General features: G+C 42.9%; 2 protein-coding genes across 3 annotated transcripts; one reads left to right on the top strand and one right to left on the bottom strand.

Annotated features, from left to right (window-relative positions):
* On the top strand, positions 1-17584 carry LOC123120462 (proteasome adapter and scaffold protein ECM29). Its single transcript, XM_044540457.1, has 35 exons — positions 1-302; positions 810-977; positions 1074-1163; positions 1643-1779; positions 1861-1951; positions 2129-2211; positions 2296-2402; positions 2973-3125; positions 3879-3943; positions 4088-4175; positions 4339-4417; positions 4506-4614; positions 5452-5511; positions 5905-6023; positions 6740-7115; positions 7204-7388; positions 7472-7541; positions 8396-8546; positions 8618-8787; positions 8875-9219; positions 10069-10236; positions 10323-10616; positions 11466-11642; positions 11749-12012; positions 12864-12962; positions 13066-13250; positions 13358-13693; positions 13857-14010; positions 14108-14218; positions 15423-15590; positions 16156-16285; positions 16497-16655; positions 16769-16872; positions 16965-17024; positions 17238-17584. Exons 1-35 carry the CDS (start codon positions 123-125, stop codon positions 17439-17441), a joined length of 5439 nt encoding a protein of 1812 aa, XP_044396392.1. The 5' UTR covers positions 1-122; the 3' UTR covers positions 17442-17584.
* Positions 17549-21139, bottom strand: LOC123120464 (hydroxymethylglutaryl-CoA lyase, mitochondrial). Of its 2 annotated transcripts, none has more exons than XM_044540459.1 (9): positions 20832-21139; positions 20149-20268; positions 19868-20000; positions 19208-19387; positions 18893-18973; positions 18580-18743; positions 18356-18492; positions 18137-18252; positions 17549-18052 (listed from the first exon to the last, which is right to left on the bottom strand). In XM_044540459.1, exons 2-9 carry the CDS (start codon positions 20265-20267, stop codon positions 17819-17821), a joined length of 1164 nt encoding a protein of 387 aa, XP_044396394.1. In that variant the 5' UTR covers position 20268; positions 20832-21139; the 3' UTR covers positions 17549-17818. The 2 variants fall into 2 exon arrangements, with proteins under 2 accessions (XP_044396394.1, XP_044396393.1); XM_044540458.1 differs by having other exon boundaries at positions 20844-21136.
* Positions 21140-24781: the final 3642 nt, after the last annotated feature.

The following is a 24781-nucleotide window of genomic DNA, read 5'->3' as shown; positions in this document are numbered from 1 at the left end:
CCGACTCGAGTCGACTCGATCCTCTGCGATCCGCACTCCTCCCCCCTTTCTTCTTGCGCCGGAAGGCAAGCACCAGACCAGCGGCGACCGCGTGAGTCCAACACAGTACCCAGCCGCACGAGATGGCGGAGCCGTCGGCCGCCCCGCCGGCGCCGACTGACGCGGAGAGGGAGGACGCCCTGGACCGGATGCTCACGTGGCTGGCCCTCGCCGAGGACGCCCGCCTCGCGCCGCTGCTCGTCCGCGTGCTCCCCTACGCCATCACTTCTTTCGCCTCCACCTCCACCTCCGTCCGCAAGCTCGTAAGTCGCCACTCCCCAGCCATTCAGCGCGAGCCGTGGGTGTCGCTCTTAGTTGGTTTAGGTCCCCTTTAGTTGGCTTAGCCTGTGGTGGTATTTTTGTGTCCGTTGCTCCGATTTGCCCGTGAGGTCACGGAATTCGAGCCTCGTTTACTCGGAACAGAGGAAATTCTGCTTATGTTCCCTGCAGAAATTTCATTCGTACAAGTTCCCTGTTATTCTGAGCTCCTCACAGGATTACACAAAAACTGGCTGCAGCTGCCCTGTTCTGCAGTTTCATTTTAAATTCGTGGAACATCGGACTTAAAACCATGCGCTGTCTAATAGCCCCCTGCACCTGCTCAAGTGCTGGCCTGATACTCAGCAATACACATGCCTCCTTTCTGGTAGAAAGAATGCTTACTGCTGAGCCTGTTCTTTTGGTGCATGTTTTATATCATGTTATAACAAACATACATTTCTATGCCAATCAATGGCATGTAATAGAATACCACTTCTGTATTTGACTAGGCTATGGAGATTCTCAGCCACATCAACAAACGGGTGAAGCACAGGCCTGAGATTTCGCTGCCCATGCTGGATTTATGGAAGATCTATACTGAATCTGCTTCAACGTCAATTGTTCGCAACTTCTGTATTGTTTATATTGAGATGGCGTTTGAACGCCTGCCAAGCGAGGTATAGTCTTTCCCTTTGCTGGCTTCCCATTCCCTTAGCATTATTATTTTGCCTCTACTGGGAAGTTAACAATACAAACTTAACATTTTGTAACAGGAGAAGGGAAACATTGCACCTGATTTGTTAATCAATATATCAAAAGTTCCAGCTCAGCATCAAGGAATTATCTTGAGACTTGTATCAAAGGTTAGTCATGTCATGCATATATATATTTTCCTAAAACGGATGTGATATATAAGTTGATCATATTGAATTATTTTTAGTTGCACGGAAAGTTTAGTTAGGATTGTTGTGTACCATAAAGTGCACATGTAATTCAAGGATGTGCAGTGCAGTATTGCAGTGGATTTTTTCCCACAAGAACAATAAAAAGACATATCAATGTTCCAGGTTGGACATGGACTGTAGTTAATGACACAAATTTTATGCTTGAAAGTTAATCCTCAAAATGGAGGATAGAATTATAGATTGCCTGCGTTGCACATAGAAATATGACATAAGTACTTCCCTTGAGAGAATTGTTTTTTCTCCGTAACTCCATTCATCATGTGCATGTTTAGCCAAAACCAAAGTTATTTTGGCTGTGTTGATTTTAGCCCCCTTGCCGTACCTACATTCTGTAACACTTGCATGATTTTGTCCTTTCGTTTTTATTTGTTGACCAGGCTATTGGTGAATGCAACACACGTAAGGTGGATGATAGCATTGCCTTAAAATATCGATCCATAAGTGGATCTGATGATGGCTTAGTTTTTGCTGACTTCTGCTTTCACACAATATTGTATCAAACACCATCTCAAGGGTAGATTCTACTTAACTGAATCAGGTAAAGTTATAATATACATGTATTGAATTCAGGAGGCTGACTGTTAGCATTCTCTAGCATTGGTTGCCCAGCAGGACTTTCAGTTGCCCAAGCAGATCGTGTTACTGGAAAGCTACCACTGAAAGGTGAAACACTTGCATCAAGAAAGGTAATACCAAATTACATGCGATTTTTCTGTTGAGCATTCACTGGGATTGTTGAGTGTATTATATATTTCATCCCTGTGTGTGTACTCATGTCTGTACATGCATTTACACATTTAAATTGTTGAGTGTACTACCTTCACTTTCCTTCTTATGGTTGAATTTCTCATCAATCTTTTCAGCTAGGTATCTTGAATGTTCTTGAAGCTATGCAGCTGGCATCTGAGATTGTCTACCCTATTTATTTAGCTGGTGCTTCAGATAGGTACTTTCATTTCAAAAATCAATTTACAATCTGCAGAAATGACTATGTGGATCAACAATTATGCTGATCACTGTTTCAATATAGTCAAGAATCAGTTGCTAAGAGAGGAGACGAGTTGTTAAAGCGCAAAGCTTCAACTGCGAACTTAGAAGATGCCAAGCTTATCAATAGATTGTTCACACTATTCAATGGTACGCATTATATATTTAATAGGGTTCTATTTATGCATTTCACATTTCAACCACAATACCCGTCCTGTGGTGTGGCATAGCTATTCCATCTTTGTGGTCTGGAATCTGACTGACCTACTTTTCTGTGTACTAAGTGACTGAATTACTGTTTGGAAATTCAGTTTGCTAGGTAGTATAATTGTGAAACAAAAACATCTAGTTTAACTTCAGTTCTCTTTCTTTTGCTTGTTTCTGTTGTCATGATCTATAGGTGAGAAAGTCATTTGTGTTTGTATGCCTGTTCTCACGCCTTCTTGGTCTGTTCTTGAACTCCCAATTGTTTACCTTTCACAAGTATGCATACCATCTAGATTCCTCCTCCATACTCACATAGTTGCATACAGCGCATGCCTGCCACTGGCATTGATCTCCATCAGCAGGCCCACCAATTGCGTTGTTGCACACATCCATACCCACACGCGTACATGCTTCTCTTTTCTTTTCCCCTGTTATCAACTTGGCAGTTTCGTCCATCTTGTCTTGCTCAATGTGAATCTGAATGTTTCATGGTAATGATCTCTGGTGTCACAGGTACCGCAAGTGCAGAAAATATAGCTGCAGAACTGAAAGTCGCCCCAGCACCTAGTTCATTGCGTGTTCGCCTAATGAGTGTTTTCTGCCGGTCTATTGCTGCAGCAAACGCATTTCCATACACACTTCAATGCATTTTTGGCTGCATCTATGGTATCATATCTTTACATTCTTTTATGCATTGTTATATTTTTATAGTCATGGCACACGGCCAATAAACTGCATATTTAATAAGCTCTGTTGGTACTTGGTAGCAAAGGGCATTTTCCTACTTATATCTCTATCAGTCATTTAAAGTGCATTGAAGTAGAAAAATGAAGGACATTGAACTTCACCCTTGTTCGGACTAAAACATTTTCTTTTAGGTTAAAATAGTCATGGATAAGTTGTGTTTACAACCCTTTGGGCATTCCATTCCATTATCATGTAAAGTTGCACCATAGGCAAAAAGAATAATAATTTGAACATGAACGGACGAGCAACAAGAAGAGTAAAGGATGCGTGGAATATAAGACAGGAAAAAGAACATTTTTTTGAGAAAGAAGGAAAAAAGAACATTAAGTCCTGCTGAATGACTCAATTTAACTTTGAACATTGTTTTTCCATTCAATAATCATGCTTAAGTTGCTTTTAGAGAGCATTTTTTTATTAAGCCTCAATATCTCACTGCCTGGTATCTGTTCTTCATGAGATGAAACACATATTTGTCCATTATTTCCATGTAGTATTCTTGTGGTGGACCTATAATATAAGTAATGGTTCTCGGTCTCCATCTAAGATTATCTCATTATGTCCCATTCATTTTAATTTATTAGTTTGTAGTTCCAGAATGCAAAATCTCGATTTCATCATTGCCATATGTGGGGGTGAGCTCAATATGTTTCTGCTATGTCTCTGTGCCTCTAGGAAGTGGAACCACTTCAAGGCTGAAACAGCTAGGGATGGAGTTCACTGTCTGGGTTTTTAAACATGTATGTTCACTTTGATCATATATAGTCCATCTTGTTCATTCCAGCTTTCCCTTTTTCCATCAATGTTACCCCCGGCCCCCCTTGCCGTTGTTGTAATATGGTATGAAAAGGCTGTGTATTATAATAGTTTTGTTATTGTTTTAGGCAGTAATGGACCAACTAAAGTTAATTGGCCCAGTTATCCTCAGTGGAATATTACGGTCCCTTGATGGTTCATCCAGTACAGAAGCAGGTCTCTTGCACTTCTTATCTACTCTACTTGTTCAAACCTGCATGTGATTTATTTCCGCATTGTTTCTTTATATTACTCGAATTTAACATCTCTTTGATGAAAAACTTGTTCATTTTGTACTCGAGAAAATATCCAATGATTTCTTGATGTCCTCCATCTCCAGATTCCACTGCTAGAGATGTCAAAATATTTGCATACCAGGCCATTGGTTTGCTCGCCTCTCGTATGCCTAATTTATTCAGGCATGTCCTTGTCGTACACTTTTACTTTCTCGGCTCATATTTTGTTTCTGCTATGGGGAATGATCTACTACTTCTGTGAACATTGCAGCAACAAAACAGAAATTGCTATGCGACTCTTTACTGCTTTGAGGTTGGAGGATCAATCACTCCGCCTCACAATTCAGGAGGCAGCCACTTCCCTTGCTACAGCATATAAGGTAGTTATGGAGCGCTTGCTAAAGTATGCTGTCACAACCTATCTAAGGCGCCGGCAAAGATGATTGTGAATTTTGATTCGTTGGTTGTCTTAAGTAATCAAATAACTATATTTAATGCTTGATGCAGTACATAAGTGCTAGTTTCTTGTCGATTAACTCCCTGTAATATTGTAATGCCCCATGTCCTTACATGCTAGTCTAGTATGCATGATAAACCAGGCACCTTGGCAACACAACAACTCTTAGGCCTCCTTTGGTTCATAGGATAGGATTATCATAGGAATAGGAAACTTGTATGAAATGAGATGATATGTATCTCATATCCTATGAGTAGGATTAGGAAAAGAGATGTCATTTGGTTCGCATCATAGGAATTTTTCCATTGAGTCTAGGCTCATGTTTATTTTCCTTTGAAATGTGGAGGATAAGAACCAATCCTATGTAGGAATAGGAATCCACTCCTATGAAACAAAGGGCTCTAAAGGAAAAATTCCTTCAAGAATCCTATCCTATTGAATTCCTCTGAAATTTCTTCAAACCAAAGGAGGCCTTAAGATTTTATCCTTGCTTTACACAAAATGATTTTAACTGGAGTTGCTTGTCTATACACCAATGTTTGTATGTTGCAAAATCATTCATAGCACCTTTCACATGTAATGTGACCTAACCCATCTGCAGTCTAGTGTTGCTGGCTTGCTGTTACTGTTTTACTGAAAAAAATCTATAACATGCAGCTCATAATAGTTTATGAGCTGAATATTTTCTTAGCTCTGACTGTAAGGTGCTGTACCTAACTCATTACTTGTATTTAACTCATTTTGTTGCTCATGGTATCAGGGTGCTTCAATTGTAGTACTGAAGGATCTTGAGGCGCTTCTTCTGGAAAATTGTCAAGTGGTAAGATTATCGTTCTAATTATCTATTCACAAATACTTTTATAGTCCAGAACCTAGCCGGGCTCTAGAAGGTCAAACTGAGACCTTCTCTGTATAGTTTCACTTTCACCCTTTTTTCTTGGACTGGTCTGGAGATATGTGACAAAAATAATACTGAAGGAGGAAATCTAAGATGTTGCGATTGGGATGATGGATTCCAATGGGTAGATGACTATTTCTTCTCCTGATTTTTGTGATGCTATGGGTCACACTTCCATTATGCATTAGAGTTGTGTGTTTAAGTTGCAGTATCTTGCTATTCTTAAGGGCCTTATTTGAGGAAATGCATGTGCCCTTAGTTGTTCGGACTCTATAATTTTCTGATGTTACATTTATATCGTAAATTTTCTTGAAGGAGCAAATTGAGGTTCGATTTTCTGCTGTAAGATGGGCAACAACGTTATACGACATGCAGCACTGCCCAAGCCGGTATATTTGCATGCTTGGAGCTTCAGATGTAAAACTGGACATAAGGTTGGTTATTGACGATGCTAGTAGATATACAATATGCCAGCATGGTGCTTTGTTGCTCTTTTGTTGCATTTTTGTACTTTTATATCAGATACAAGTTCATCTTCTCCTATGTACTTAACATCGGGCCATGAAATCTGTAAAACTTGGGCCTGTTGTATGCACGCTCAACTTTTTAACCGTATAGGCAATGGTAGCACCCTTAGGATCATCTCTTTTCTAGCACAGCGCTCCGTTTGTTTGGAAATGTAAGACACACAAGCTTTCTGAGATTCTTGCCCAACAATTGCATGAATAATATAAAGGTTTTATGTTTCAAAATTAATTTTGTTGGGTTTGTATTTTATTTAAAGCATCTTCCAATGGTATCAATTTTGTATCACATAACACACATATTGCTAATTATTGGTTAAAGGTAAATCTTGGAAAGCGTGTGTGCCTTACATTTCCAAAATGAGGGAGTAGTATCTGGACAGCTCCAATTTAGTATCAAACACTTTCATAGATCATGCAAACCGGACTTTAGTAGTTTGTGCCAATTGTTCGAAGTTGATGAGAGTTGACTTGTAGCTGTACACTTGATACTTGTAAATTAGTATCCATGATTTTGTCCTAATACAACACACTCATGGTTTAAATTTTTTATGATGCTAACATATTGATGCATTCCTTAAGTTCCTGTATATATATAATTGCTATTGTTGATTCTTTGTACACAGGGAAATGGCTCTAACAGGTCTAAATCTGTTAAATGATGAGAGGCAGTCACCTGCAATGACTGTTGATTTCAACTACCCCGATATTGTGGAGATGCTAAATTATATCTACAGCCAGCAGCCTAAGCTGCTGCAATCTAACAATCAGAGTGATGGAAAGCTGCTATTCTCATCAAAAACATTTCTTGCAATGATCAAGTTTCTGATGAAGTGCTTTGAGGCAAGTGATATTCCAGATCTTTCGCAAGAAGATCCATCTCATTCCCCAGTAGCAAAAATGTGTGTGGTCTTAGAACATGCCATGTCGTACGAAGGGTCTAGTGAACTGCATGCATTGGCCTTGAAGTCATTGGTTGATATATCCTTTCGTCAGCCAAAGGTTTTTTTCTTCTACCTATGTTAAAAGAAGCTTAATTCTTTGTTCACATGTTTTAACCTTTTGCTTCATAAATTTTCATAATTTGCAGTTGGTATCGTCACGGTATGCCAACCGTTTACATTGGCTGAGAACTTTACTAAGTCATGTTGATTCTGATGCTCGTGAATCTGCGGCCCGTCTGCTTGGCATTGCTTCTTCAGCACTTTCAAGCTCGGCTGCGTTGAATCTTCTGTCTGAACTCACTTCAGCACTTGACCCAAATCATCCGTCAAGGTATGCAAGAGAAAAGTACAACCTTTTGATGTTTTACTTATGTTGCCATACTGCTCATGTATATATTTGATTGGTTGGGCCAGATTTGAGATTTACCATGGATTGTTATGCGCAACCGGGTATGTAACCGCCTGCTGTTTGAAGGAATCTTATGTAAGCTCATTCTGCTTTCCTCTCCCTCATTTTTGTAGCTTATTGCGTATTTCACTTTCTTTGCTGAACCGTGTACTTTAAATGAAATCTTAGCATATTTGCTTTCACCGCTTGCGGTGAAACTCCATCTAGAATATAGTTTCGTAGTTAGTTGCCATACAATTTGAATTATGGCCTGTGGCAATCATCTATTCTTTGCTGTTGTATTGAGAATAGGGGAGAGAAATTGGATGACATAGTCCAGATATTCCTAGTTTGTATCTCCTGTATTATACTTCCTGTACAGAATTGATGTTTGGTCATTCATGGGGGGTCTTTGACCATAAGATGCGCGTGCTCTATTCAATCAGAGGGAAGCCGTCAGGAGGGGCTTGTGCAGCTAGGTACCTAAGTGTTCTAGTTGATTGGTTGATCTCTTTGCGAGCTAGAGAAGTGATAAAGGAGATGTTCTTGCTGTCAAGAAAGAGTATGTTTGAAGAGCCATTACCTAGTTCTCCTGCTTAGATGCTCGAAGATTCTTTCGGACCTGTCTGTTTTGTTGTGCCTTTTGCATGATTCTGCAGATGCGCGGCTGGTATTAGAACAATAAGTATAGTATGTCTCATGAATGTTTAATAGGAAAAAAATTGTGCTTGACATTATGGAAGAAAGGAAGAAGGTACTATAAATCATGTTTGTTCATAGCGTTCTCGTCATCATGATGCAGGATTTTAACTTCTAGAAGTTTGGTTAAAGTATTTGCTGTATAGTTGGACAGTTTATGGTTTATGAATCCTTTGACTTTAAAACATTGTTTCATCAATGTAGCCTTGAAACTGTCGATTTGCTCTTATACTTGATAAGTAAATGCACAGATACCTGAAGAACTGGTCCAAAAGGTAGTTGATATTCTTGTAAAAGTTGTTGAGTCTGAGGGTTCAACATTGGCATCACTTGCAATGGAATCTCTTGGCCATATTGGGCTCCGTTGTGTATTGCCTTCCATTAGTAGGAACTCCTCTGCAGGTAAAGCTGTTCAGTGTTCACCGCCTGTCTTTGCTGGTTATTTATTTAAGCTAATTTTGTTTGTCATACAGCTGGAGTTTTAACTGTTCTGCATGAGAGATTAACAAAGCTGCTTTCCGAAAATGATACCAAAGCTATACAAAAGATCTTGGTATCACTTGGACATATTTCATGGAATGAGTTGTCCTTTTCACATCTGAAAATTGCGTTAGACTTGATTTTCAGTCTCGCGCGTTCTAAGGTAGTACTGTTATAATTCAAATTTTCAGTGAAAAATATTACTCCTACTATTATGACAATAATCATATTATGGATTTCATCTATTTAGGTTGAAGATGTGCTTTTTGCATCTGGCGAGGCTCTCTCTTTCATATGGGGTGAAGTTCCTGTGACTGCAGATGTGATACTAGAAACAAACTTTGTTTCCCTTTCCCAAGCCACAAACTTTCTTACTGGTGATGCACCCCTGCTTGACTCAAGGAACTTCGGTAAAAGAAGCAGCTGTGAAGAAGCACGTACAACGGCTCAAGATGAAATTATAAACAAGTTGTTTGATACACTAATTTATAGCAGCAGAAAAGAGGAACGCTGTGCGGGTACAGTCTGTTTGGTCTCGCTCACGATGTACTGTGGTCGGCATCCGAAGATCCTTGAACTCCTTCCACAGATTCAGGTTTTTAATAAATATAAAACTTCTAGATCATCATAAAGCTCTTAATTTTTGTTCTTACTAAACTGTAGCACTGCATTAAACTGATCAATCATTATGCGAGCATTGGTCTGTATGATTTTATGCTAATGAGCACTCACTGTCTGGGGTGCACTAGCCAGCTTAAATAGTGTGGTATACTTCTACCTGCAATCTAAAATCTGTAATAAGAGTAGCTTTTAATACAGTATAGAAGTTCAAGTTCTTAAGATGTTTTTTCTACCATTCATGACCGGAAATTTCAGCATTGTAGTACTGATAACCACCTAGTCTAAGACTGAAAGATTTACTGGTGCCAAAAATAAACCTCCTTTTAGAAACATATTTTAATTTTGGGCCTTTGGGGTAATCTGTACCTTTTCGTTGAGAGTTTTTTCTTGCTACAATGTATATGCATATACTGGTGATTTAGGTTACTGTTTCCACAGCTAGCAATGTTCTTGCTTTGGAGGGAAACGTTGTCCTTAGTGTTGACCCTCTCATCTTTAACCTTTCTTTTTGTAAGATAATCATGTATTTTTCAATCAAATATCGGCCTTCTTCATGTCAGCGATAATTTATTTTTTCGAAACGGATGTCAGCGATAATTTTGGGTGCCTGGAAAGTGCCGCTGCTTTCATTGGTTGATTTAAAAAGTTAGGAATGCTAATTTTGTGGCCCTAGGAGGCTAGGACTCACTTGTCAGCTCATATGCGCTGGTACTGTTTTCTAGGTATGCATCTTTGCGATGGTACTGAGAATGCCTTTTCTCAGTTAGCTGTTTGCACTGGGCTTATGGCTATCATGAACATTTGGTGTTTACTTACTTTACAGGAAGCCTTTTCTCACCTTATTGGCGATTCTAATGAGCTTACACAAGATTTGGCATCCCAAGGTATGAGTATTGTGTATGAACTTGGTGATGCTTCTATGAAAGGGCAGTTGGTTCATGCACTGGTGAATACGCTGACTGGCGCAGCAAAAAAGAAAAAGGCCATTAAGGTGCATACTCTCTCAAATTTCTACCTTTTTATGAGATCCTCAATTATCTTTTACTTAAGTATTTTTGCTTAATGTACTTGCATTAGCTGATGGAGGATTCAGAGGTTTTTCAAGAAGGAACCATTGGCAGTAATCCTGCTGGAGGAAAGCTTAGCACATACAAGGAGCTCTGTAGTCTTGCCAATGAGATGGGACAACCTGACTTGATATACAAGTTCATGGATCTGGCTAACTATCAGGCTGCTCTCAATTCCAAGAGGGGTGCTGCTTTTGGATTTTCCAAGATAGCCAAACAAGCTGGGGAGGCACTTCAACCCCATCTGCACACCTTAATTCCTAGGCTTGTCCGATACCAATATGATCCTGATAAGAACATCCAGGTATAAAGTATTACATTAACATTATGATATTTGCCATATTCCTTTTTTTGGTGGTGCAGTGAAATTAAATTGATAGTATTGTTATGTGAATATTTGCACTTCAATGTGGACGAGTCACCTTAGCGATTGGGGCATGTTGCTTCTGTGAAAGAACAGATGCCTACATAATTGGCCAGAATGACTTGCCTAGGATTCTTTATCTCATGTATTATTTACCAACAAGTTGGTTAGGGAGCTTGCGGAGACTCGTTTCAGTGATTAGCAAGTATTACCTTGTACAGTGGTTCCTCGAACAAATCAGGATGTTGACCTCCTCCCCAAGTTTGGCTGTGCTTTTGTGTTGCCAATATAGTCATTATTGTTTCATCAAATTGAGCTTGTTTGTTAACCTCTAACCTCATCCTGCACTAGACACCACCATTTTCCTGTTGCAGCAGCACACTTAGCTATAGAAGTCTTGCCTGTTGAATAATCCTGTCTGTTGTGCGAGATTGCTGTTGCTTGGCCATACCATTCATTACCATAGTCCCATATGGTTGGCCAACCAGCTGCGACACAATCAACTATTGTTGCCGCCGCTGCTGCTGTGCACGCCATCCTTACTGTGCTTGAAATTAACGAAGCTTGGATTTATAAGGAATGGATAGTGATAATGCTATAAGCATCTTTAGTTCTGCTTTTATGCTTACTAGGTACAGCGCCAATCAGTAGTATTTTGGCATCGTTTATTAGCACTCTTTGTTGATCTTACTGATGTGTGCACTCATAGATATCTAATTATGACCTAGAATATTATCTTAAGCAGCAATAAGCTTTCCTCCTAGCTGACAATTCCAGTTGCATTTCTAGGATTCAATGGGGCATATCTGGAAGTTAATTGTTTCAGATCCCAAAAAGGCAATAGATGAACATTATGATGTCATAGTAGAGGATCTGTTGGTTCAATCTGGATCACGGCTTTGGCGCTCACGTGAAGCTTCTTGTCTTGCACTTGCAGACATCATCCAAGGTCGAAGATATAGTCAGGTATGTGAATGTTTTGGAGTTAGTTTGAAACTTCCCGTCAGTGCACTAGGCTGCACAATCTTTTGAGAACCAAACAGAACTCACCGTTTCTTTTGTTCTTCTCAAGGTTTCTAAGCATTTGATAAAAATATGGACAACCACCTTCCGTGCGATGGATGACATAAAGGAAACCGTGCGAAATGCTGGTGACAGTTTGTGCCGAGCTGTAAGCTCATTGACAGTTAGGCTATGTGATGTGTCACTTACTACCGCTTCTGATGCAAAAGAAACAATGAACATTGTACTTCCATTCTTGCTTTCTGAAGGCATACTCAGTAAAGTTGCAAGCGTTCAAAAAGCATCTATAAATTTGGTCATGAAGCTTGCCAAGGTATTATCAGCGGTGAAAGTTATAATGTTAACTGCACTTATACCATAATGAGTCAGATGTAGCATCTAATGCTATTAAATTTCAGTGGTAGTTTGTGAAAGTTCTATTTTATCTTAACAAATTAAGCGAACACGAGATCATATATTACAATATTCATGGAATTTCTTCTCAGGAGGGTGCTGATGTGAAAACATCGCACAGATTGATTGTTTTTAGGGCGAACTTTATATTTTTGCAGTACACAGAAACTTAAATAAACTGCAAGTAATCTATGTTCTTTCTTCTTGGTGGCCAAGAGTTATATCCTTGTTAGATGGAGAAAAAACTGTTACTAATTGGCTTGGAATGGTAGAAGTCTTGAAGTATAGGGTTTTCTAGCAGTTGGCTGAAGCTTTGACAGGCTGGATTAGTTGACTGAGGAAGGAAAAGGAGTCTGATCTTGATAGTATATCCTGCTTCCTTATTTCAATTTGCTTACTTAATTTTACTTATGGGAAGTAGTCCTAATGTACACTTAGTAACTTTGCTACCTTCATGTGCCAGTTCTGTTAGGTCGGACAGACTTTTGGACTGTCTTGGTTCCTGTGGAACCTTATATGTTTGCATGTGAATTCCTTTGCTTGACCTTACTATATTTCAGTAGGTCTCTCCCCTACTATTCTCCTAAAATATTTCCCCTAGTAGGATTGTAGTATTGATGTCGTTGGTTAATTGCATCCAAAGCATTGTTATGGTTTGCTTATGCATGGCCTATAACATACTGTTAGTGCTCATGCTTCTATGTGTGTTTCTTTAATGAAAAGAATAAAGAAAAGGAAAATCTTCAGCTTATGACTTCATGATGTTCATAGGGGGCTGGCATTGCCTTGCGGCCACATCTGTCAGAACTTGTTAGTTGTATGCTTGAATGTTTGTCAAGTCTGGAGGATCAAAGGTTAAACTATGTTGAGGTATGCTACTTTTGGTGGTTTTTGTAGGAATGTTGATGTCTTATTACTTATTAGTCTACCATGTTATTTCTGTTCTGTACTCACTCCTGTATTTGGACCAAAGATGCATGCAGGAAATGCTGGCATCCAAACCGAGAAGCTTGACAGCTTGCGTGTAGCTGTAGCAAAAGATTCTCCAATGTGGGAAACCCTTGATATATGTATCGAAGTTGTTGACACAAATTCACTCGAGCTATTGATTCCTCGCCTGGCTCAAATGGTTAGATCTGCTGTTGGTCTTAATACAAGGTTAGTTTTCGTGCTAATATGGACCTTGTAGTATTCATGATATCACATACCATTTCACTTCACTTACTGTAATCTTACCCTATCATTGTTTACGTGTCCGATTTCAGGGTTGGTGTTGCTAGCTTCATCACCTTGCTGGTACAGAAGGTCATGATTAACATCAAGCCATACACGGCGATGTTACTGAAATTACTTTATACTGCTGTTCTGGAGGAAAGGAGTACTGCAGCCAAAAGGGCCTTTGCGTCTTCTTGTGCTGCAGTTTTGAAATATGCCAGCCAATCTCAGGCTCAGAAACTTATTGAAGACACCGCTTCTCTGCATTTAGGTGAAAAAAGTTCTCAGTTATCTGGCGCAGTTCTTATTAAATCGTACTTGAGCAATGCAGCAGATGTTATTAGTGGATACAATGCAGTGGTTATCCCTGTAATTTTTTCTTCAAGGTATGTGAACGGCATATCTTAACTCTTAACCTTTCATCTTGAGTTCTGAAACTCATATGTCAGCTATTTGTGATGTTATGAAGTTCATTATCATTAAAACTACAAAAGCAGTTCCCTGTAGTCTACGTACTTACTGGATCCCAAATAACAAAACTTCTTTCAGATTTGATGATGATAAAGAGACCAGTGCCTTGTATGGAGAACTTTGGGAGGATATTCCTAGCAGTGAAAGAGTAACCCTTCAGCTTTATTTACCAGAAATTGTATCCCTTTTGTGCGATTGCATGTCCTCATCATCATGGGCTGGCAAGAGAAAGGTGTAGTCTCTGTCACTGTTTTTCTATTCATACAAATAAATTGGTGACAGTTAAAAATGCTGTAGCTTGTATACTTACCATACTATGGTTATTGCAGTCAGCCAAGGCTACAAAAAGTCTATGTGATGCCCTTGGAGAACCTGTTTCTGCGCACCACCATAATATTCTCAAATCACTTCTGAAAGAGCTACCAGGTCGATTTTGGGAGGTAATTCATACTATTACTTGTAAAATTTTAATGGAAACACTGGTTTGAGCGACTATGGCACATGCGTGCGCAAGTTATGCACTTTACATCAATTTTCCCCGCAATCCTCTAACCAACCATTCTACAAGTGAGAGCATCTCCAATAGAAGATGTAGATGCAAAAATAACTAAGTTATACATCACCAAGGGCTAAAAACGTTGCTCCAACAGACGATGTAGATGAAAAAGAAATTACATCACCTCCTCCAAGTGACGTAAAATACAACACTTGGAGATGCAAATTTGCATCTCCATCCCACTGGTGATGTAAAAACCCGTCCGGGCACAAACCGCCGAACCGCCCTTCATTTCGTTTCCCATCCCCGCCGCCGGTTCCACCGCTGCTGCGCCCCCGCCCTCCACCAAATCGGCCAATACCGCCGCCACCCGTCCTCTTTCGGCTGCCGCCGTCGCCAACCGATTCCGGCCAGCTCCGGCGCCGCCCCGCTGCCCCCGCCAGCTTCGGCCCCTCCCCTACCCATTCCAGTCCGCCGCCGGCCATCCCCGCTGCCCGAATCCGACCATCCGCCACGCAGGAGCAGAGGAGGCTGCCGGCCGTGCACGCTTCTCGGAGGCACTCATGGCCGCGCTGCTCCGCCTCGACGCTGTCCCGGGCCACGACTCGGCCTGCGGCGTCCACGGAGGAGTAGGCGAGGAGTGGCTGGGGCAGAGGAGGAGCGGTAGCAGCAGCTAGCTGTGTGCAGCAGAGGAGGAGGCGAGGAGGAGCGGCAGCTCGATTTGCTCGGCAGCTGGCGTCACGCGCGAGAATCTGGCCGGCGGCGCGCGAGAGCATCGGCCATTTGGTCGGTGGTTCAGTTTCGATGATAGGTTCAATTTCAACAGTAGGTTCAGTTTACATCACCAATTATACATCATCTACTGGAGTTGGACTTTTACATCACCAATATACATTATCTGTTGGAGTTGCCTCTTTTTTGGAGATGTAAAATGCACTTTTTGATGATGTAAATTATGCAACACCTAGTTTTACATCTCCAAATTTGCATCATCTATTGGAGATGCTCTGAGAGTGGTGAGGATGAATAAAATTCAGTGAGCGAGAGAAATTTTGGAACTTCCATCGCATGTAACTAAAGTTATGTACCATGGTCTCCTTTGTTTTATTAAATAAAATTCGTAATATCTCTCTTTATCATCCTTCCAGGGAAAAGATGCTGTTCTGGATGCACTAGCTTCACTGTGTTTGTGCTGCCACGCCGCTATAACTGCAGACGAACCAACTATGCCTAGTGTTATTCTGAATGCTGTTTGTGCTGCATGCAGTAGGAAGCCGAAATTGTACCGTGAAGCAGCTTTCTCGTGTTTACAGCAAGTAATTCTCTTTTCCATTCCTTCATTTCTATATGAATGTAAAAACTTGTTATAATTGGCTGATGTTCTTTATGTTCAAGAAAAAAAATTCTTGTCTGTTGCACAATTGTCAGCATAACCACACAAAAAAATTATGATGTAAACTTGAAGCATGATATAACTAAATTACCTCAGGGCTTTTGCTTCTAGTGTATTAACTGAATAGGAGAATAAAAGTTTCCTGAAAAGACTGCAAAAAAGATCTGTTTCTCGAGATATGATGTGGAGGCATCTAAATTGGAATGATGGTATTGTTGATAATGTTGCCACTTATTAGTTTGCATAGACAAGCATCTCTAATAAATCTGCTCCATGGGAATTTATAATACCACATTTTTGTTTATGATCAGTAGTCGATCGATTTTTGGCATTATATATACTCCATCCATCCCAAAATAAGTGACTCAACTTTGTACTAATTTTGTACTAAAGTCAGTACAAAGTTGAGTCACTTATTTTGGGGCGGAGGGAGTATAATTTAGAATCAGTACCATTTACTTGGTTTTTATTTGCTTCTTTCTTTTCAGGTGATCACTGCATTCAAAGATCCAGGATTCTTCAATAGTGTTTTCCCTATGTTGTATGAGGTTTCTAATCAGTCTGTCATTTTTAAGACAACAAGGAGTTCATCTTCACTAAGTACATCTGCTGCTGCTGGTCAGTCGATATTTGGGCTCTTTCGAACTAGATCCCATGCTAAAAAAATCCTTTAATACTCCATTTTTTTCTATCATATAAACACTGTATGGTAATTTATATCATAACAAAAAAATTGAGATCCTGACGCGGGAGTTTACAACACCCTGCATGCGAATATTGATACCCTTTTATGCTCGTACTGACTTTGTATTGGTCTTTTTTTCTGCAGAGCAAGATGAAAGTGCAAGTGTCTCCGTTTCTCTTGACAAGGTGCTCAACTGTGCTGCATCTAGCATCACTATTGCTTTGCCACAAGATATTATCCACCAAAAGAAGAATATGTTAGAGGTTCTGTTGAACTCTCTTTCACCCGAGGAGGGTTGGCAAGGTATGTTTTGTATGCAGGATCGGTGATATATTCTGAGCAACTGTTTTACAAATAGATCTGCATTGATACTTGAAAACTATCATTGTGACACTTATCTGGATTTTCATGAGCAGTTAAATTGTCATCCTTCTTGTGTATCAAAGAATTGTGCTACAAATTTTCGGATTCTGGTGGTAGCACGGCGTGGCCTGAAGGCACAGATGATTTTGTTCAGGAGGTACATCACATAGTTGTTTGGTACTATATCCGATATTTGGTCATTTCTTCGTTGTTCTGACAAATTTCTTTTACCCTGGTATCCAAACTCAGATGTTCCATTCAGTGGCGTCAAAAGTAGTAGACTCCATACGCTTAGTTAAGATTGCTCAGGTAATCCTCTATGCTCACCAACTGATACTGCATCATCTCTACTCATTTTTATGTTAGTTCAATATTGCTTGGTAGTTGGTAGTATTGCAGAGATTGTGGAGTTAGAAAATACCGTTCACCTGGCATTGAGCCTCGAGTCCCACATGCTGTCATAATCATCATTTATCTTTCAGGAAGGACCTTGGTCCTTACGAGTTGTGTTTTTTCCCGCAGGTTCATGTTGCTGCTTCAGAGTGCCTTCTTGAGTTGATCAAATTGTATAGAGACTTCCCGTTGGAAGAGAGAAGAGAGGCCAAGTTCGAGGGTGAACTAATCCAACTCTGCGAGTCAGAAAAAAGTGAACAGGCAAAGGCACTTCTGAAGCAATGCTTGGCTGCTCTCAAAGAGCTCACTGGCGTAACCATGACGATGGGTTAGATGCACTCTTTTCGATACATGTAAAATCTGCTACATGAAAATGCTGCCAGTGGCACACTTGAAATTTATGGGAAAATGATTGCATTGCACATTTTTAAGCTATGCAATACGAAAATTGGCAATTTATTACACAGTTCGGTTAATTGTTCTCCATTTTCATACATTTTTCTGTGAGGTCACAACTTCCTATTATGACGAAAGAGGGCTCTGATTATTCAAGATCATGAGAACTGAGGATACGAATTGGTACATATAAATCGTTCCTGATAATTTTCACCTGACAAGAGTAAATTGATACGGTATACAACAACCAAAATGGCTTGCGTAAATGCATATGCTAGACGGACAGCAATGTGGAGTTCCAGTATGACGGGTCCTCAGGCCGTTAGCCTGCACAGAGCCGTTGCAGTCTTGGAGCCTGACGGCCGGTCGAGGTGCTTGCAGATGTAGTCGCCAGCGTCCATGAGTTTGCCGAGGTCGACGTTGGTCTCTATCCCCAGGCCGTGGAGCATGTACACCACGTCCTCCGTCGCGACATTGCCCGTGGCGCCCTTGGCGTACGGGCACCCTCCAAGGCCCGACACAGACGAGTCCACTACGCCGATCCCCATCTGGCAATGGCAACATCATGAAAACCGTGTTAGGACAGGAAGCCCTGCTCACTGACTCGTTGTTTTCAGCTCGGCTATTATTACCTGGAGAGAGACTAGGATGTTGGCAAGGGCCTGGCCGTATGTATCGTGGAAGTGAACGGCCAGCTTGTCTGCCGGAACGACAGCCATGACCGCCTCCAGCATAGGAACTACCCTGCCTGAAACAAACAGCCCATGTTAACAGTGTGCAAAATCTGAACAAACAAAAAGCCTCAAGAAATCGACAGTTTAATATGGCACTCAGCGAATGTGATAACGTACCTGGCGTACCGACACCGATCGTGTCACCGAGTGAAATCTCCACGCAACCCATGTCGTAAAGCTCCTTGGCAACATATGCTACTTTTGATGGATGCACGGCGCCTTCCACGGGGCAACCCACCACACATGAAACATACCTACCACAATCAGAGGATGGAGGACTTCAGAACAGATTCAGTAATCAAGCTCTTCGTTTACACTTGCTTTGGACTTTGGCAGCTTACCCGCGGATACGTATTCCATGTTTTTTGGCAGCAGAAGTAACATCACGGTACCGAGCAAGGCTTTCCTCGATGGTACAGTTGATGTTCGACTTAGAGAAGGATTCAGAGGCGGATGCGAAAACCGCAACTTCTTTTGCACCAGCTGCAACTGCAGCCTCAAATCCCTGCAAATGAAATCGCTTCATCACTACAAAATATGTCAAAAGTGCATTGCAACTTCTTTTGCATGTCATTTGCAGTGGTTTGAGACTGCTCTGAGAAGGATTTGAAGCGTTAAAAAAAAATGCACCAGAGTCTACAGAAATGGGCATACTCTGAGGTTAGGAGTTAACACAGGAAACCGCACATTTGGTGCATGCTGGATCCCTTCAAGGACATCCTTTGCATCAGCTAGCTGCACTTCCAAAATAAAGTTATCATTAGTTTTGCCGTATCTTTGGTCCGTAACTGTCTATCTATTATGCATGCTAGCACAAGAGAAAAATGGAGGTTGAATGGAACAATCTCTGAAAAAAAAATGTAACTGAGAAGGTATATTACCTTCAACCAGCAGGTTTTAGATAGTTCAAAAAGCTAACTACTGTGCATGTTACGCAGCTTCATCTAGTCTAGGTACACCATAAATTACCTGCGGCACCCATCTTGGGGAAACAAAACTTGTGGCTTCAACTACTGACAGACCAGAAGCGACCAACTTGTGTATCAGCTCAATCTTTACTGATGTCGGTACAATGTTCTTCTCATTCTGCAGACCATCTCGTGGTCCAACCTCAACCACCTTCACAAACCTTGGGAGATCCCACGAAACCTGAAAAATCAGTTACTCATCGACTGAGCAAAGGGGAAAACATCTGGGTAGTAATGATTCTTCTTTATTATGCTTTCAGCCGAAACTTGCATATGTGTTCAAACAGTACTAGAAAGTTATGACTTTGCGGCTTAGTTTGCAGTTGATGAACTATGTTGCGCTTCCATAGACAGAGGCTTAGTTTGCGGTTGATGAACTATGTTGCGCTGTGCTTATTTTGTAATCTGTTGTGGGAAAATGGCCACGAAACTAGGGATAACTTGGTTAAACAAACACTAAGATAGACAAAAGCTAGTTGGATAAGTTGGATCATAATTCACCGCAACACCGAACGCAGCCAAAATGATACATGTCACTTCCTTGCTTCTGTTTTTCTAAGGAGTCCTTGCTTCTGTTAGAGGAGGCGCAACCAGAACTAAAATAGGGAAGCAAAATTGAATGCATACATCATCCACTACGAAATTTCACAACTTAACATACCTTTTGTGGAAGAGTTCTAAACTCCATATCCACTCCATTGCAGGACGAATCGGTATACTGGCCTTGCAGATGCCATGAGTGAGAAGTGCTGTGAAAGAGCGTCTGGTTGTTGCCACTGTTGCTGGGCGTGTAACTGAAAGCAGTACAGATAAAAAAGAAACTATTACTGAATGGTTGCTCACATCTGGAGATACTGGTTAAAAAAATGTGAAAAATAAAACACCGAATAAAATGACAAGTATGAGATGAAGCATTTGCTGTTGAATGACAGTAAAACTTACTTGCCGGTGCTGCGGTCATCAGCTGTTGATCTGCAAGCACTTTGGCAGAACCTTCCAAGTCTATTAATACTCAACTTTGGCAGGTCCCCAAGACCAAGTGGTTCCTCGAGGCTCGACATTCTGGAAACATAAATGAACAATTGAAGAGTGTGAATAACAATGCTGGCATGTACCTAGTTTCTTTGTCTGCAGTGCCGCGAGCATCTGAAACATCGAAGGATACAAATTGCAAACATCGAAGGATGGTATGACCAGTGGAGCCCACATCCCTCAAAAACAAAAGAGTTACTATCATCACACGCCATTTCAAACCGGCCGGATGTTTCCCAGATATCAATTTCGCGCGGGTGCGCTAACTAGCAAGCTGGATTGCTAGTGCTATCATTTCATCAGCTGGATTCCCCACTGAAAGAGGATTAGGGTATGGAGCTGTGGCACAGAGCAACGCTGACTCTTCAGCAACAAAGATTGCTTTAGCTCTTTCGAAGTGAAATTTTGAATTGAAGCATGAAGCCGGTTGGAATTGGATCATGGAATGAAACATTGCATCCAAATCCAGGCACTCGCAAGTTCATTCCAGATTTCTCCGCCTTGAAATAAAACCTAATCTAAAATCTCGCACGATACGATACTTGCTTGCTGAAAAAAAGAAACAGAAACGGGGAAAGAATCAAGAACCGAACCAAGAAAGGCACCTTGATCGATGGATGAATTCGAAGCCAATCCGACGGAGTCCCCGCCCCAACGCCTGACGTGGTATAGGGCAGCAGACTCGCGCTCGCTTGAATCCGACGAAAAGATCGCGGGGGTCGCCGCACCCGCTAAAATGGAGGTCGCAGCTGCACCACCGCGTCTCCGCCAAGGGAAAGGGACCGGAACCCGACCGGCGCCGTGTCCACCTGAAAGAGGAGTGGACCCGGTCTTCGGCAGGAGACGCGTCGTGGCGCTGCGGGGCCGGAGGTGTCAGTGGGACCGGGTCTATGGAGAGGCAGGATGTTTGGCGGAGGGAGTTGTGGAGGCAACGGCGTTGGCAGGTGCCTTTCAGTTGGGTGAGCGAGCGGCCACCAAACCACGCGCGCTCCTGCCGGGTTGTCGGATCCGCCACACGGGCCGTGCCCGTTAAGATGGATTCGCGTTGGAGAAATGGGTCGAGTAGGTGGAAGTCGGTGCGCAAATATGATCCCTTGGACTTTGGTGATTGCGTGTCTTGTGGTTTTTGTGGCCTGAGCCGACAGAATATTTCTGGTTTTTTCGCAAACTTTGGGTGCTGATATCGGGTCAAACGTGAGACCCAGTTGGCGGATGTGTGCTGTTGAATGAGTTCTCTACATGCAAACGTGGTCGACACTACTCCAAGAAAACTGGGGTCTTTTTTTCCTCTTTTGGATGGGAAACTGGGATCTTTTTGGTGGTGCATGTGGTCTGGATGGATTTCCTCGTGTTTTATGTGGTGGAGAATGGCATCTCATTTAAATTTGGTTGAGTAAGGGCATCTCCAATAGCAGCGCGTAAGAAATTTCTCGCATTCGTCTGCGGACAGGGGATCAATCCGTGGACATGGATGCGGGAGGTCGAAATCCAATGCTAGCCGCGTACATTTTAAACTATTTTTCAATAAACCGGATGAAATTCATGTAAACACAATCGGATTTCGTACAAACATAACGGATTTAACTATATTTTGAACATTTAGAACAAAAAAAGGACCCACCCCTAAACCTATCCTACAGCGGCGGCGCCCGGCGTCCAAGCCCGTGTTGGCCTCCTTCCGCCGTCTCCATGAGCACCGGCGATAACACCAAATGGAGTGAAGGTGCGGTCTCCGGCGAGGAAGAGTAGAACACAGGAGACGGGCCAACCCACATGGGACACAAGGCACCGCCGGCGCTTGTGGCCTACTCATCCTTGAAGGAGTCTGTGCCTTGTCCGTCGCAGGCGGACGTGAGGTCCACGAGGGAAATGGTGGCGCCTTGACTGTCGCCGTCCCATCGGGCCGGCTGATGGTTCGTCGGCGCCGCGTAGGAGGTGCAGCTAGCTATGTTCTCTTCCGCGATCGCCTGCAGCTGCGCCTCCGCGGTTGCCGCTTCCTGGTGAGTGGCGGCTTGAGTGCGGACATCGTAGATGGCACGCTGCTCCGCGATGAAATTTGGATTCACCGCGGCCATGGCCGCCACGGCCTCCTAGAAATCTGGCACTCCGCCAACCAGTGCTGCTCCAGGAGGAACATGTTGTACCGTTGTTGAAGAAAATATGCCCTAGAGGAAATAATAAAGTTGTTATTTTATATTTCCTTATATCATTATAAATGTTTATTATTCATGCTAGAAATGTATTAACCGGAAACTTGATACATGTGTGGATACATAGACAAAAACACCGTGTCTCTAGTAAGCCTCTACTAGACTAGCTCGTTGATCAAAGATGGTTAAGTTTCCTAACCATAAACATGTGTTGTCATTTGATTAACGGGATCACATCATTAGGAGAATGATGTGATGGACAAGACCCATCCATTAGCTTAGCATAATGGTTGTTAAGTTTTATTGCTATTGCTTTCTTCATGACTTATACATATTCCTTTGACTATGAGATTATGCAACTTCCGGATACCGGAGGAATACCTTGTGTGCTATCAAACGTCATAACGTAACTAGCTGATTATAAAGATGCTCTACGGGTATCTCTGAAGGTATTTGTTGGGTTGGCATAGATCGAGATTAGGATTTGTCATTCCAAGTATCGGAGAGGTATCTCTGGGCCCTCTCGGTAATGCACATCATGATAAGCCTTGCAAGCAATTTGACTAATGAGTTAGTTGCGGGATGATGCATTACGGAATGAGTAAAGAGACTTGCTGGTAACGAGATTGAACTAGGTATGAAGATACCGACGATCGTATCTCGGGCAAGTAACATACCGATGACAAAGGGAATAACGTATGTTGTCATTACGGTTTGACTGATAAAGATCTTCGTAGAATATGTAGGAACCAATATGAGCATCCAGGTTCCGATGTTGGTTATTGACCGGAGAGGTGTCTCAGTCATGTCTACATAGTTCTCGAACCCGTAGGGTCCGCACGCTTAACGTTCGATGACGATTTGTATTATATGAGTTATGTGATTTGGTGACCGAATGTTGTTCAGAGTTCCGGATGAGACGGACATGACGAGGAGTCTCGAAATGGTCGAGAGGTAAATATTCATATATAGGACGATAGTATTCGGACACCAGAAGTGGGGATACCGGGTACGTATCGGGTCACCGGAAGGGGTTCCGGGCAACCCCCGACAAAGATATGGGCCTTATTGGGCCAAGGGTGGGACAGACCAGCCCCTAGCGGGCTGGTACGCCCCCATATAGGCCGAATAGGAAGGGGAAAGGAAAGGGGGAAGAGAGAAGGAAGGGGAGGCAATTCGGCTCCCCTTCCTTCCCTCCTCTCTCCCCTTTCCTCCCCTCTCCGGAAAAGATGGTGGGGGGGGGGGGCGAATTGGACAAGGCCCCTAGTAGGATTCCTCCTACTTGGGGCGCCCCATGGCTATCCCTCTCCCCCTCCCACCTATATATATGTTGGGAGGGGGCGTCTAGAACACACAACAAACATTGTTAGCCGTGTGCGGCGCCCCCTCCACAGTTTACGCCTCCGGTCATATCCACGTAGTGCTTAGGCGAAGCCCTGCGCGGACCGCTTCACCATCACCGTCACCACGCCATCGTGTTGACGGAACTCTCCCTCGACACTTTGCTAGATCAAGAGTTCGAGGGACGTCATTGAGCTGAACGTGTGCAGAACTCGGAGGTGCCGTACGTTCGGTGCTTGATCGGTTGAATCGAGAAGACGTTCGACTACATCAACCGCGTTAAGCTAACGCTTCCGCTTTCGGCCTACGAGGGTACGTGGACACACTCCCCCCTCTCGTTGCTATGCATCTCCTAGATAGATCTTGCGTGAGCGTAGGATTTTTTTAAATTGCATGATACGTTCCCCAACAGTTGTTCCTCCAGTGCCTGCTGGAACGCCGACAAAGGCACCAGCGCAGGCTGCACCTCTGCCATTGCGGCATTGAACTAGGCCTGCGCCTACTCCATGGTGAAGCCGGCGTGCACAGGAGGCGCTAGAGCTGGGGCGGAATCGTTGGAGCCTGTCTCCTTGTGGTGTCGTCCTCGTCGTCGGACACCTCGGGCAAGCTGGCCGGCAAGCCGACCTCGATCCACCTGGCACGGCGGCTATGCCAGGCGGTGGGAAGGGCGGCCATCGCGTGCTTCTTCTCCGGCGACAGACTGTCCCACAGTGCTTTCCCGCTGGCGGTCATGGCGGATGCAGTGCAAGGGAGGAGGATGTGGAGGGGCTGGTGTTGTGGTGTGGAGTTAGTCGGGTGTAGCCGCCTTTATATAGAGGATTCCGATGAGGCCAGGCGTCCGGGTGCGCCAATGCGCGATGTCGGAGCGGGTTTCTTGGCCGGCGAGCCTGCTTAGACGGCAGATGGACGGACCACGGGATTAAACGGGCGCGGTAGATATCCGTCCCGTCTCGCCCAGTCACGCGTCTCTGGCATTGAACAGGCGCGGACACCAAAGACGCCTCACAAGCGGCACCCTCGATCGGCGCGCCGCTTCAATGGCGGAGGCAATG

This window comes from Triticum aestivum, chromosome 5D (assembly GCF_018294505.1).
Source record: "Triticum aestivum cultivar Chinese Spring chromosome 5D, IWGSC CS RefSeq v2.1, whole genome shotgun sequence".
Classification (NCBI taxonomy): Eukaryota; Viridiplantae; Streptophyta; class Magnoliopsida; order Poales; family Poaceae; genus Triticum; species Triticum aestivum.
Note: the sequence above shows the minus strand (reverse complement) of the source record. Positions and strands in the feature narration are given on the sequence as shown.